This window comes from Pleurodeles waltl, chromosome 6 (assembly GCF_031143425.1).
Source record: "Pleurodeles waltl isolate 20211129_DDA chromosome 6, aPleWal1.hap1.20221129, whole genome shotgun sequence".
Lineage (NCBI taxonomy): Eukaryota > Metazoa > Chordata > Amphibia > Caudata > Salamandridae > Pleurodeles > Pleurodeles waltl.
The window spans coordinates 491,148,495-491,161,272 of record NC_090445.1 but is presented as its reverse complement, the minus strand read 5'-3'; the positions used below and the strand labels follow the sequence as shown (position 1 = coordinate 491,161,272).

The 12,778-nt window shown below is 43.3% G+C and overlaps 1 protein-coding gene across 2 annotated transcripts in view; it reads right to left on the bottom strand.

The window, feature by feature from the left end:
- The window catches only part of LOC138299924 (uncharacterized protein C6orf132-like), a 157,082-nt gene that overhangs the window by 15,229 nt on the left and 129,075 nt on the right, over positions 1–12,778 (bottom strand). For both annotated transcript variants that reach the window (XM_069238641.1, XM_069238642.1), the window contains exon 3: positions 2,704–2,779. In XM_069238641.1, coding sequence (XP_069094742.1) covers positions 2,704–2,779 — 76 coding nt within the window. The remainder of the gene's footprint in view (positions 1–2,703; positions 2,780–12,778) is intronic.

Genomic DNA, 12,778 nt, shown 5'->3' with positions numbered 1-12,778 from the left:
ATTTGACACCTTCATGTACACCAGGCCCATTGTCAACAACTAAAACTCTAACATGAACAACCATCCCAACTAGATTGTAGTTTAAGGTAATCTTGCTGTTGGGACGAAAGGCAACAATATGATGAGGAAGCAAATAGACCAGGGCAGGACCAAGAACTGGATCCTTGAGGAATTCCTGTGCAGTGTCCTGCAGTGGAAGGAAAGGAACATGTCATCTCTGGTATTGAAAGAAGCACACCCTTGATCAGGGAAGAGAAACAGTAAGCCCAGGTAACATACGCCTGGAAGGAGGTCTTCTCAAGGAAGCGAGCCACATAAAAGCAACAGTGCAGCTGGCCATTACTAAACTGAAGGATACCAAAAAGTGGCAGACAAGCTTAAAGCGTTCTAGGAGAACATATGGCGGGCTTTCCTCGCCCACGGACCACCACGTACCATTCCTGGCTGTGTAGCTGGATGTACCTAATACATCATAAGAGGGACACATCAGTGAATCCTCTTCACCCATATAGATAGGCGGGTGCTCTGTAAGCTGCCACTAACCAATACTATTTCAGATCTATTGCAAACATCATTTTCACCTTTATTGTTCATTTTGTAGATGCAGTTACCCTAAAGTCTTTTTGAAATGCTCTATCTAACAAAAGAGTGAGTCAGTTGGGTTCTATAGGCAACTAAAAACCACATGACCCAAGATTTACTGTACAGATCTGACAGATTTGGTACTACTGGGTGCTAGCCCATCTCAATTATTAGCAGTCCCTGGCCTTTACTACTGAATGATATACCAGCTGTCCAAGTGATTAGGCTTCCTTTGAAATTAGTCCAGTTACCAAGACACCTATAGTCAGAGTTACAGTGCCCCCCAATTAAACCAGCCATTGAAAATATGGTTAGTCACTTGGCATTCTACACTTCTAATTTTGGCTTTGAAAGGGCTAGCTAATATTTTTGGGTGGTGGGTTTCTCAGCCAACCTGTCTCAAACTATCCAATTTGCCCTACCTTGCAACCAGAGCTGTTGAAAATCTAGAGAAGAGAGTGAATTGAATGGGACTTCACTTGAATTGTATATTTGAAGAAAAACACTATCACCTTGATCCTGGTAATATGACTGAGCAACTGTGTTGAGAGTGAAAGAGGAATAGAAGGTCCTCAAAGGAACAAATATGCTTTTGATGCCTTTCTTCTAAGCAATGGACAATGCACACACTTCAAAATCATAAAATGTGCTGGAAGACGGGCAACCAATGGAGCTTTCTGCAAAGTCTGGAGATGCAGTCATATTTCCTGAAGCCAAGCACCAGCTGCGTAGGTAAATTCTGTATATATTTGAGTGTACTTAATAAAGTAGCAAGGAGCCCAATCATCACAATCAAATCATTCTGACATGAAGGTGCATATTAACAGCAAGTGTTGATGAAGCAGTAGAATGGAATTCATTTATATAGCACTCAAATATAATAGACACAAGCAACCAGTTTAAAAAAATTGAGGGGAATTTTGACACAATCCATAGTCAAAAGGCACATTTCCTAATACCAGTGAGCAAACTGATAAGCCCCAAAGAACCTCTCCACCCTTTACTTTTAGAAGCTTGGTGTTTTTCAACACATAGCTTGAGAAAGTTGTCAACCATCCATTGTTGGCTGGCCAACAAACATTGCCTAAACTGGAGAACAGTAACCACCAAAACATGGCTTGCCTGCAGTATTTATTTAACAATCTATCACTGCAAATAAATAACAAATGTGAATATCTAAGTTCTTCTACGTTAAAGGACAACCAATTCACATCCATATACAACTGGACATCTTATTAGTACTGGAAAACTGATCACAACACTATTGTAAAATGTAAAGGTGTAACAGCAGGAAAGGACTAAAGATGGACAACTTGCACTTCTAGTAAACACAGTGTACAAAACTGATTCCCTGGTTGCACTACATTTTGAACAACCACAAAATCCTACTATTCACTTACATTCCAGAAGGAGTGTTAGTGATGAGAATTTCTCAGGGAAATGAACATAAGTCTAGGCTGACAGAATGACAGAATGTAAGAGATACCTGAAACCACACTATGACCGTGAAACTTAAATTATGGGCCTCCTGGATAGTCTCGAAAGGTGCCATCGACATTAATGGAGTCCCACAATTGAGAATTCCAATTATTCTGGTAAAAGTTAAACCTCAAAAGGTTCAACATCCTCAATTCACAAATCTTTTGGGCTGTTTCATATTGTGCTCTTTGAACCAGACATGCCACCTGGTCTTATTTTCCAAAACAAATCTTGTTGTTTTGGAATGAAATGGTTTACTTATTTATATAGTATTCTGGCAAGGATAAGACTTTGCTTCTCATGTCATGTGACCTCAATCCATCAAGACGCATGGGAAATCCCAAGCAGCTGGAAGTAAGTTACCCCTAGAACTTGTTTCTTGTTGTACTCAGACCTCATAAATTGACACCAAGAAATACTATACAAAAATTAAAAATTGCAAATAAAACATGCTTGAAAAAGTCCAGAGCTTGAGCCATCCTCATTTATTTTAGAACTTGATTGAAGGCAGAGCTAAAAGGGAATCAAAATTACACTGACATTTGTTGTCCATTAGCGAACCAGAGTATAAACAGCCACCCTCTTTGCAATCTGCTTCTCCAGTTCTCAAGGTCCTATAAAGCTGAGAACCAACCATCTTACCTAGTGAGGTGTTGTCCACAAAAGCGAATGGAACTGATGGAGTTGGCACAGCCAGTCCATGTATTTCATGCGTGTTCTAGAAGAGAGCAGAAAATGGAAGAAAATAAAACATTAAATCAATTCCAAACAATGGGAGTAGTGTGACCTTAGGTTCACCACCAGTCACTTATATTTCACAACTGGTTAATCTTCAAACCCAACCCACTAGAAGAAGATTGCTGAAGTATCTGTTTTTGGCTGTGGCACATACTTTTACAGCTACTGACTTAATAGTTTCAGCAATCAGTATCGACTACACTTCCCACCAAAGGAATGCACACCAAGAATCCAAAGTATGTGACAAGAAGCCCCCACCTAGGAGGTGCTAAATGGTTATGCTCTAATTAACAATTATGAAACAATTTCATAAGCACTGTTTTAAACTATTTTGTAACTTATTAGCACTGAAGCCATTACTACAATATCCTCCTTCATGATGGTAGAAATAATACTTAATATACAGCACTTCATCTGAGGGAAGCAGTATTTGGCCTTTTATAAAGTAATATAATTGAGACACCATACTGTGCTGGACTATGGCAAACCAGTGGCCCTTCTTTTTCAACAACTGCACTCCAGACTTCATAATGTAAAAATTGTGATATATATAACAGCATTGGCGGCTGGTGATATTTTAAGCAGTTGGGCACAAAGATCCATTGTGGCCCATGCCACCCTCCACACTACTGCTACATTTTGTGTCCTCCTTGTCTGTTCTCAGCCCAATGGGCTTGCTTCTGGTTACCCACAAATAAGCTCAATTTTGGATATGCAGCTTCAATTAATAGTGGTACATGGTTGAGAAAGCACAGCAATTGAATAATGATTCTACAAAGTTTTCAAGTTCGTGAGCAAATGAAAATTCCAGTGAAATGTCTGCTGAACATATGTAATAGAACGTAAGAACAAAATTCTTACTAAAAGAATTCGTTCAGACGTTCGAATATGATGCGCCTGTGATTTGTTTGATGCTAATAAAAATAAATAAGCTGCATCAAACTGCCAAGAGAAATAGAGTCATGTAAGAAGTTAAAGCTTGTAACTCCCTAAAATGGAGGAACCCTGGCCCTACTCACCCCCACAGATACTCCTCCACGAATCCCTGTGCTCTTGACCCCAGATGCAACAACAACTGCTGCCTGATATCACCCCACCACACAGCGGAATCATTCATCTGCACCCACTGCTGATACGCCTCCACCGCAGGCCTGACCACCATCACTTTCCCCCAACGCCAACCAAGATGGCCTCGGAACAACTCGGGTGGATCCTGTTCAATTCCAGATCGCTATGCTAACATGCAACCGATGTCTGGGTACCATCTCCAACCTCCCCCCTGACGTAATGCTCATCACAGAGACCTGGCTCACCCCTGTCTCTGCACCGGACATTGCCATAGCAACACCCCCAGCTACAAAATGAAACACCGCAACTGCACCAACAGGCATGGAGGCAGCATTGCCATCATACACAAAGAATCAATCACCTGCACCATCACCAATGACAAAATCACACCCATCATGGAACACATGAACTTCCAGCTCTATGCTGATGACAACACCACCAGCAAAGGCACTCTCGCATATAGACCACCAGGACAAAGAACCATTCTCAGCGATGCCATTACTGAATTCGTCACCACGCTCACCATTGAATTCGAACACTACATCTTCCTGGATGACCTCAACTACCACCTGGACGACCCCACCAACACCAATTCCACCGACCTACTGGAAGGACTTGACAGCACCGGCCTCAAGCAGCTGGTCATGGGCCACATGCAAAAAGCAGGACACACAGTGGACCCCAACTTTACGTCCAACAACAGAATCAGCTACAGCCACACTACGGAACAGAACTGGTTGGGCCACTACATTGTACACTTCACCCTAGCTCGATGCCCCCGCACCGCCCCATCCACCCGACCACCTCCATCCACCAGAGCTCCACCACAGCACCCCCTCCGACACCTGGACAAAGGTCACTCAGCAGCAATGGACCAACACCCTCAGAACCTCACAGCCCAATGTCACCACCAACTTGGATCAGGCAGTAAAGAACTTTAATGGCTGGATCATCAGCAACGATGACCTGGTCACCACGACCAAACCAGCAAAAGAACCACAAAACCACCAAAAAAGCCAGCTGGTACACCCCAGAACTCAGCAAATCAAAACACAGGTTCAAATAAATGGCAAGAACCACGCTGGAAGACTACCACCACCAGATCAAAGCAGCTAACAGAGAGGGCCTGACCCATCGGATTGAGAACAGTGCCAAGCAAACCAAGGTACTCTTCACCATCGTCAGAGTGTTTTTCTGCCCATCAGCCATCGAAAACTTCATTCCTCCTTCACAATAACTCTGCAATGCACTTGTTGACCACTTGCTCAACAAAAGAGAAACCATCTACAGTAACTTCGATCCCCAACCCTCCAACCTCACCAACAGCCCATCAACCTCCACCACTGACCACCCGCTCACCGCATGGGGATAACTCAGGATTGCGCCCTGCTTGACAGAGGAGATGCAGCCGCCCTGATACTGCTCGACCTCTCTGCCGCCTTCGACACCTTCTTCCACCACACACTGATTAACCGACTATGCCAGATTGGAATTACAGATTTCTCACTGGATGCACCCAGAGAGTCCGCCTCCCCCTACACCTCACAGATCAAGCACATCATCTGGAACATCCATAAAGGCTCTTCCCCAAGCCAAACACTGTTCAACATCTACATGATACCACTCGCAGACATTGTGAGATCGCACAACATCAACGTCATCTCCTACGCTGACAACATGCAGCTTGTCCCTTGCTCTCAACAGACCCCACATAGACGAAGGCCAACTTCCACAACTATATGAAGGAAGTATCTGCCTGGATGAAAGAAAACTGTCTGAGGCTCAACACGGACAAAACGAAGGTTCTAATCCTCGGGTGATACTTGAACCTCCGAACGACTTGATGGCCAGCAGAGCTCAGACCCCCCCACACCAAAATATCATGCCTGCAACCTTGGCATTATTCTCAACAGCGAACTCTCCATGAAACACCAGGTCAGTTTCTTCAGCCTGCTTCCACACGTTCTGCATGCTCTGCAAGATCTTTAAGTGGCTCCCCATCAGCACGAGGAAGACAGTGACGCAGGCCCTCAGCACCAGCTGACTGGATGGACTACGGCAACGCAGTCTAAGCAGGCACCACCACCAAAATCATGCAAAGACTCCAAATGATCCAGAACACAGCTGCCCGACTGATCCTCAACCTGCCAAAGAGAACCCACATCACTCAGCACCTGAAGGGCCTCTATTGGCTCCCGATCCAGGAAAGATGCCACTTCAAGCTCCTGAGGCATGCCTACAAAGCCCTCCATAACCAAGGATACATCTACCTGAATCACCGCCTTCATCTCCACCAACCAACCAGGAACTTACATTCAGCACACATCGCCCTTGCTGTGCCAGAGGAAGCTCCTTCTCCCCCCTGCTGCCAAAGCCTGGAATACCCCCCCCAACTCTGCACCCTTGCTGACCTACTTCAGAAAGGGACTGAAAACCTGACTTTTTGAATACACAGCTGCAGCAAGCACCTGGATACCCACTCGGGTGACAAGCTGCGCGATACAAAGAACACCTTATTGATTTATTGAAGCACTGACTTGTCATTGCTAAAAATGTTTAACCTCATGAGATGTTAAGAACATGAATAATCTATACTGGCTGCATTTTCTGGAGATAATTGAACAAATATGTTGAGACTGCATTTATTCAGGTTAAACCTTAGCACCACCTTTACTGAGTGATCAGCGAGGCCAACTCACACTCATTAGCAGTCACTGGTGGGCAGACTTCAAGTAAACATTGAAAAGGGACTTCAGAACACAGACTAATACACTAGCAAGTGACTAGAGGAGATGACGGCATCAGCATCATCACCCTTTGAGATCAAATTCTCCCTATGCTAGGACTTGCCACAGCTGCAGCGCCCTTGCTGTGCCATAAAAGGGCTGAAAAAAGGTAGATCCAGATATGCGCAGTTGGTTGCCTGTCAGCTGTGGCTTCATAACAATGCTCAGAACGAGGGTCAGGCAGACAGCAGTCAGGTACTGTTAGCATTGCTTAAAGAATTAAGCAGTGCGCTGTACATTTATCACAAGACTGGAGGCTCATATTTTGCAGTCTTTTTTTTGCTCTTTATTAAACAGCAGCCAAGTAAAAATGAAACTACATTACTCATAAAATCTGGAAAAAAAACTACAAGCAATGACATCACAATAGAAGCACCAATGACATGTTGAGTAACCCAATAATGCTTGAAGTCAAGATAAGTATTGTTTTCACGTTTTCACATTTTATATTACTGGTGTTACTTGATATATTTCTTTAAATATGGTTATTTTACTTCAATATTTAAGCTATTGCTTATTGCTTCTCACCGCTTGTCATGCGCACGCTCTCTGGCAACACGCTGTTTTCTCCTAGCCTGTTTGCCACTTGTTGTTTTTGCCCTTAGTGCCTCAATTTGCCTTCCTGCTACATGTATTGCTGTTGCTAGCTCTGGCAGAGTTCTTAGGCTTGCTTGTCAAGACATTCTTTCTTCACCGCTAAGCGGTAACGTCCTCCTCAGGTTTCTTCCTCCCAAGAAAACTCCTTTTAGCCTGGAAAAATCCCATTTACATGCCCCTTCTCCTTATGTTGCTTCCCTAGGCTCTCTCCCTCAGTTAACCCTCTCCTTACCATCTGGGGCTATTACACAGTTTATTTACTATCAATAGTTTTACTGGGGATTTTACTGCATTTTTCACTATTTTCTCAATGTTAGTAATAATTAACTCTTGTTTTTACTATGTCTGAAGAAGAAGACATTCGGGTGTTTAAGGACAATTTAATATCATTTATTAAGGATTCTGTTTAGCAGGCTGTAACAGTCTCTATGCTGGATGTGTCAGAAAACGTAGAGACGTCCCTTTCTAAAATGCTTTCTTCCCCCTCTGAGGGTTCCTCTAAGAAGTGCAAGAAGCGTGCAGCAACCTCTGGTGTCCCGAATAATGGTGTCTCTCCAAGCACTGATCCTCCCACTCGAGAGGTTTCATTTTCGGGGCTCACTTCCTCCCCATTTCAAGTTATCCATCTTAAAGACACTGATGATGATGATGTCTTGGAAGACAATCACAATTTTGATGGATTTCCGGATCCTACAATTTATGGCCCTCCGGAGAAAAGGCAGAACATTTCTTCTAATGATGGTGGTGTTTCTCACCCAGTGTCTAATGAGTTAGTGGACCATCTTGGGGAGCTCCTGTTTGATCCCTCCCTCATTCACCACCCCAACTGACTGATTAGGATTCCTTTTACCTTTGCTACGCCCTTGATTAGGCTTCACGTAACAAGCTGAAGTCTGAATGTCTCCACCCTTCCCTTTCCAACAACATTAATTCTACTCCTGTTATTGATCCCAATCTGTTGACTTTTTTTTTTTTTTTTACTAAGTATGGGACAGATCCAAAGAAAGGAGTTGAAAGAGTCTGGTTTAATTGTCAAAACCGGATCTTAGATTTGGTGGTCCTCTTACCAAAGTTTTTGACTCAGCCAAAGAGGAATAATTAGAAGGAATGTAGGTGGATCCAGACACGTTATCAAACTGGGCCCAAATGGCTATATGCATTTTGGGCAATGCCAATACCCAAATCACACAAGAAAGGAGAAAAAGCCTACTACCTAAGATAGATCCTAAACTTAGGATCGCTAACGAAGGAGGTCCTTTGGCTAACAGCCTTTTATTTGGAGATTCTTTTAATCAAGAACTTGAAAAATATGTCTCCACCTTTGTCACAATGGATAAGGCCCAGCTTTCCCTCAAGAAAATGTTTTCTTCTCAGATTTTTGCCAGGGACGGCAAAGGTAGGAGTTGCCTTGCCGGCCGTTATTCCTCAAGAGGTCAATCCCTCATTAGAGGCTCCTTTGACCACCAGTCCCAGGTCGACGTCTACACTGGCTAATACCCCCAGTTCTACCGCGTTGTTCCAGAGGGTTCCACTCCAAGAGATACAGGAACAAAGGAGAACAATTCTCAGGTAAGACTTTCTAATTTTGGCCTACCTCCCATAGGAAGCAGATTAGCTCTTTGTTTAAATACATGTTTTTCTCTCACCATAGATCTCTGGGTAACACAAACCATTCAAGGTTATCCAATAGAACTCTATCAACTTCCTCTACAATCACAACTTCCTCAACCTCTTTTTTCACAGAATCAATCCCTCTTAATTCAGGATAAAATACATTCTCTTCTGATCAAATAAGCAATCAAACATACAGAATTCGATCCCTCAGGTTTTCTCTGTCTTTCTAGTGCAGAAGAAAAACAAAACAAATTGCCTTGTGTTAAAAATAAAAGTTTTCAACAATTTCGTAGTGTACCATCATTTCAAGATGGAAGCTATTCTCTACCTCAGAGAGATTTTACTTCTGGACAATTATTTAGTCAGACTGGATTTTCAAGATGCTTATCTGTCAGTTCCGATTCATCCTTCTCACAGAAAATATCTTCAATTCCAGTGGGGAATCTCCCGCTTCTGTTTCAAAGCCCTTCCTTTAAGCCTCTCTCAGCTCCTGTGTGTTTCACCAAGATTCTCAAACCTGTTGTAGGTTTTCTCAGAGCACAAGTAATCAGACTGATCGTCTACCTTGATGACTTTCTGATAATGCCTCAGTACAACCATGTCTTAATTTCTCATTTACAAATTTGCCAGACCTGCTTCTTCGCCTGTGATTTCTCATCAATGTTCAAAAGTCTACTCTGGTTCCTTCTCGTCAGATAGAATTTCTAGGTTTTCTGACAGATACCTCTAGGTCTATTCTGCAACTCCCTCAACTCAATGTCGCCCTCATAAGAAAGGAAATCAGTCATTCCTTTTCTCTCACACATTTTTCTATCAGATCGTTGGTCCGCCTAGTGGGCCTACTAGCCTCTTTGACTCAGGCAATTTTTCCGGTCCCTCTTCAGAAACAGGCCCTTCAGAGATTAAAGATCCGTCATCTCCGTAGTGGTCTCGTTATTCCACCCTGGTTCTTTAGATCTCAAGTCCAAAGATAAACTTCTTGGTGGCTGTCTCATTTAGATGCCTCGAACGGGAGAACAACTTTCTCCGCTGCCCCAGATCTTGTCTTGGAATCCAATGCAAGTCAGACAGGTTGGAACGCAAGGTACGGTCATTTCTTGACTGGAGGTACATGGTCTCCTCAGGAGTCATTCTTGCATATCACCATCTTAGAGATGCTTGCAGGTTCCTTTGCCATCCAGACCTTTACAAAAGGCAAAGCAGAATGCACCATTCTCTTACGGATGGACAGTCTTACAGAGGTCCAATACAAACCATCAAGGTCCAGAATTCTGGCAGATCTTGCAAAGCATCTTTGAGGCTGTTGTTTTCAGTGACAAATCCCAATCAGAGCAGTTTATTTTCCAGAAAACTTGAATGTCGTAGTGGATTGGTACTCCAGACATCTTCAAGATTCAAGCGATTGGCAGCTGCACCTTTCAGAGGTTAATCATGTTTCTTCCATCTTTGGCACTATGTCTATCAAACGTTTGGCCTCCTGACTCAATACCCAACATTTTTCTTTTTTCAGTTAGTTACCAGTCCCTCAAGCTCTAGCCACGGATGCTTTTCTTCAATGCTAGCTTCAGACTCTTCTCTACACTTTTCCTCCTTTTCTATTGATTTCGTGAATCCTGGCTCAGCCTCTCAGGCAGTTTTCATTCCTGGTTCTCATCACTCCCTTTCAGCAAGCTCAACCTTGGTATCTAACTCTGTTGGACCTGTCCTCTGACTTCCCAGTTTGGGTCCATCACTTTCCTGATTTGTTGCTCAATCCTCAGGGACTTCAACAAAACTTGGCTCTAGAGGGCTCTCTAGTTCTCACGACTTGGAGGATTTCAAGTCTTTCTGGAGAACCTCACTCAACAATCTTGGGCACCTGACAGATCATAACTCTACAAATCAGCCTGGTTGGGATGGTGTAGCTGGTGTATGGACAGGGATTCAGATCCCGTTTCAGAAGATGTGACTCTTGTCAGCTTTTTAGCTTCTCTTGCATCTCTGGCAAAAGCTTATTGCACGATTATTACTTACAGGTCTACCATGTCTGCGGAATTTGAGTCTATGGAAGATCTAGTGGTGAACATCCTTTAATATGTTGTCATTTAAAGGAAGTAAATTACGTTAATCCTCAAAGTTCTCAAATACAATACATTGTGGGATGTTAATTTGGGGTTAAATATGTTTACCACATGGCAGGATAATGTGTACCATTCTCTCAAATATTTATCTGCAAATTTGGCAATGCGTTTGTTTTTAATTTACTTGAATCATGCTTCTTATGTTAAAGCCTTAGTTGTGTCCTCTTATTCTCCCCTTACTCTTTCTTTTCAGGTTCATAGACGTACGAAGACTAATTTATCTATGACTCATTATCCTTTTTTCCCCCTTTTCAAAATAAATTATGTGTTGGAATCTTATGTTTAATGCTTATTTCTTTCTAGCAAACCCTTAAACTCATCTCTTCTCCCACTTCAGCTGGATATAATGGATTATGTCCTTGGCTGCTAATGATGTTGATTCCTTTAGTGCCCATAGCCTCTAGGGCCTTTTGGGCATGACATTCTCAAATCTTCAGATTGGCCACATGTTAATACTCTCAGAACCTTTTTATTGTAAGCCTATTGAATATGTATCCGATTCTGTTATTGCTATGCTTTGAACAAGTATAATATGAGCCTCTGATCTTGTAATAAAATTGAGATGTTCTTTGCCTTGGTATCAGTAAAGCTAGATTTCATTAAAGAGACTGAGGTGAGTACTATCTCACCTGTTAGAAATGGGGTGTCTAGTTGGCAGAGGTATACACCCTTGTCCAAGTAGGGACCACAGTCCTAGTCAGAGTAAGTCACATTCAATCCAAATGATCCTGTGCCCACCCTCTGGTAGCTTGGTACTGAGCAGTCAGGCTTAACTTAGAAGGCAATGTGTAAAGTATATGTGCAATAAATTATGCAATAACACAGTGAAAACGCACAAAAATATATCACACAGGTTTAGAAAATATAAGATATTTATCTGAGTAAATTAAGGACAAAACGATCACGATGTGATAAGCACAAGTTGAAATATCACTTTTGCAATGATAAGAAGAGTCTTAAGTCTTTAAAAATCAACAAATGTCTCCTGTGCACAAAGTACCAGGTATGCGTCAAACTTACACGCACAGAGAGTGCAGAGGACATGCGTGGAAAATGGAACGTGTGCATTGGATTTCCTGATGCGCACATACAGTGCATCAATTCTTCCCACTCTGCAAGGGCCTTGCATCGATTTCCGGCATGCAGTCTTGGATCCTCACTGCCTATGCCAGGTCTTGAAGCCCAGGGACGATGCTTGGAAATCCTGGGTGTGCAAGACAAAGTCACAGGTGCTGTGTCGATCCAGTGTGGTGATACGGTGGAGTTTGTCACATGGCAGGCGCTGCGTCAATTCCTCACACAGGAAGTCAGGCTGTGTCGTTCAGGCTCGTCAGTGCGTCAATCCTGTATGGCTGTGCATCGAAGTTCCGGTCGCAACGCAGGTGCTGCGTTGATCTCCATCGGGGAGCCTGGTTCAGCGTTGCAGTGATTCTTTCACCGCTGGGCAGGCTGTGCATTGATTTTCGCTGCACACGGAGTTTACTTGAAGAAGAGAAGTCTTTTTGGCACTGAGACTTCAGGAACAGGAAGCAAGCTCAACCCAAGCCTTTGGAGAGCACTTCTCAGCAGAGCCAGAGGCCAGCAAGGCAGCAGTCCTTCACAGCAAAGCAGTCAAAGTGAGTCCTTTGGGCAGCCAGGCAGCTCTGCTTGGCAGATTGCAGGATGTGGTTCATAGCATCTGTCCCAGGAAGTGTCTGAGTTGGTGGGGTCTGGGACCCAGTTTATATACCCAAAAGTGACTTTGAAGAGTGGTTGTGAAGTGCACAAGGTCCCCTTTCAGTACAGGTCTGTCTG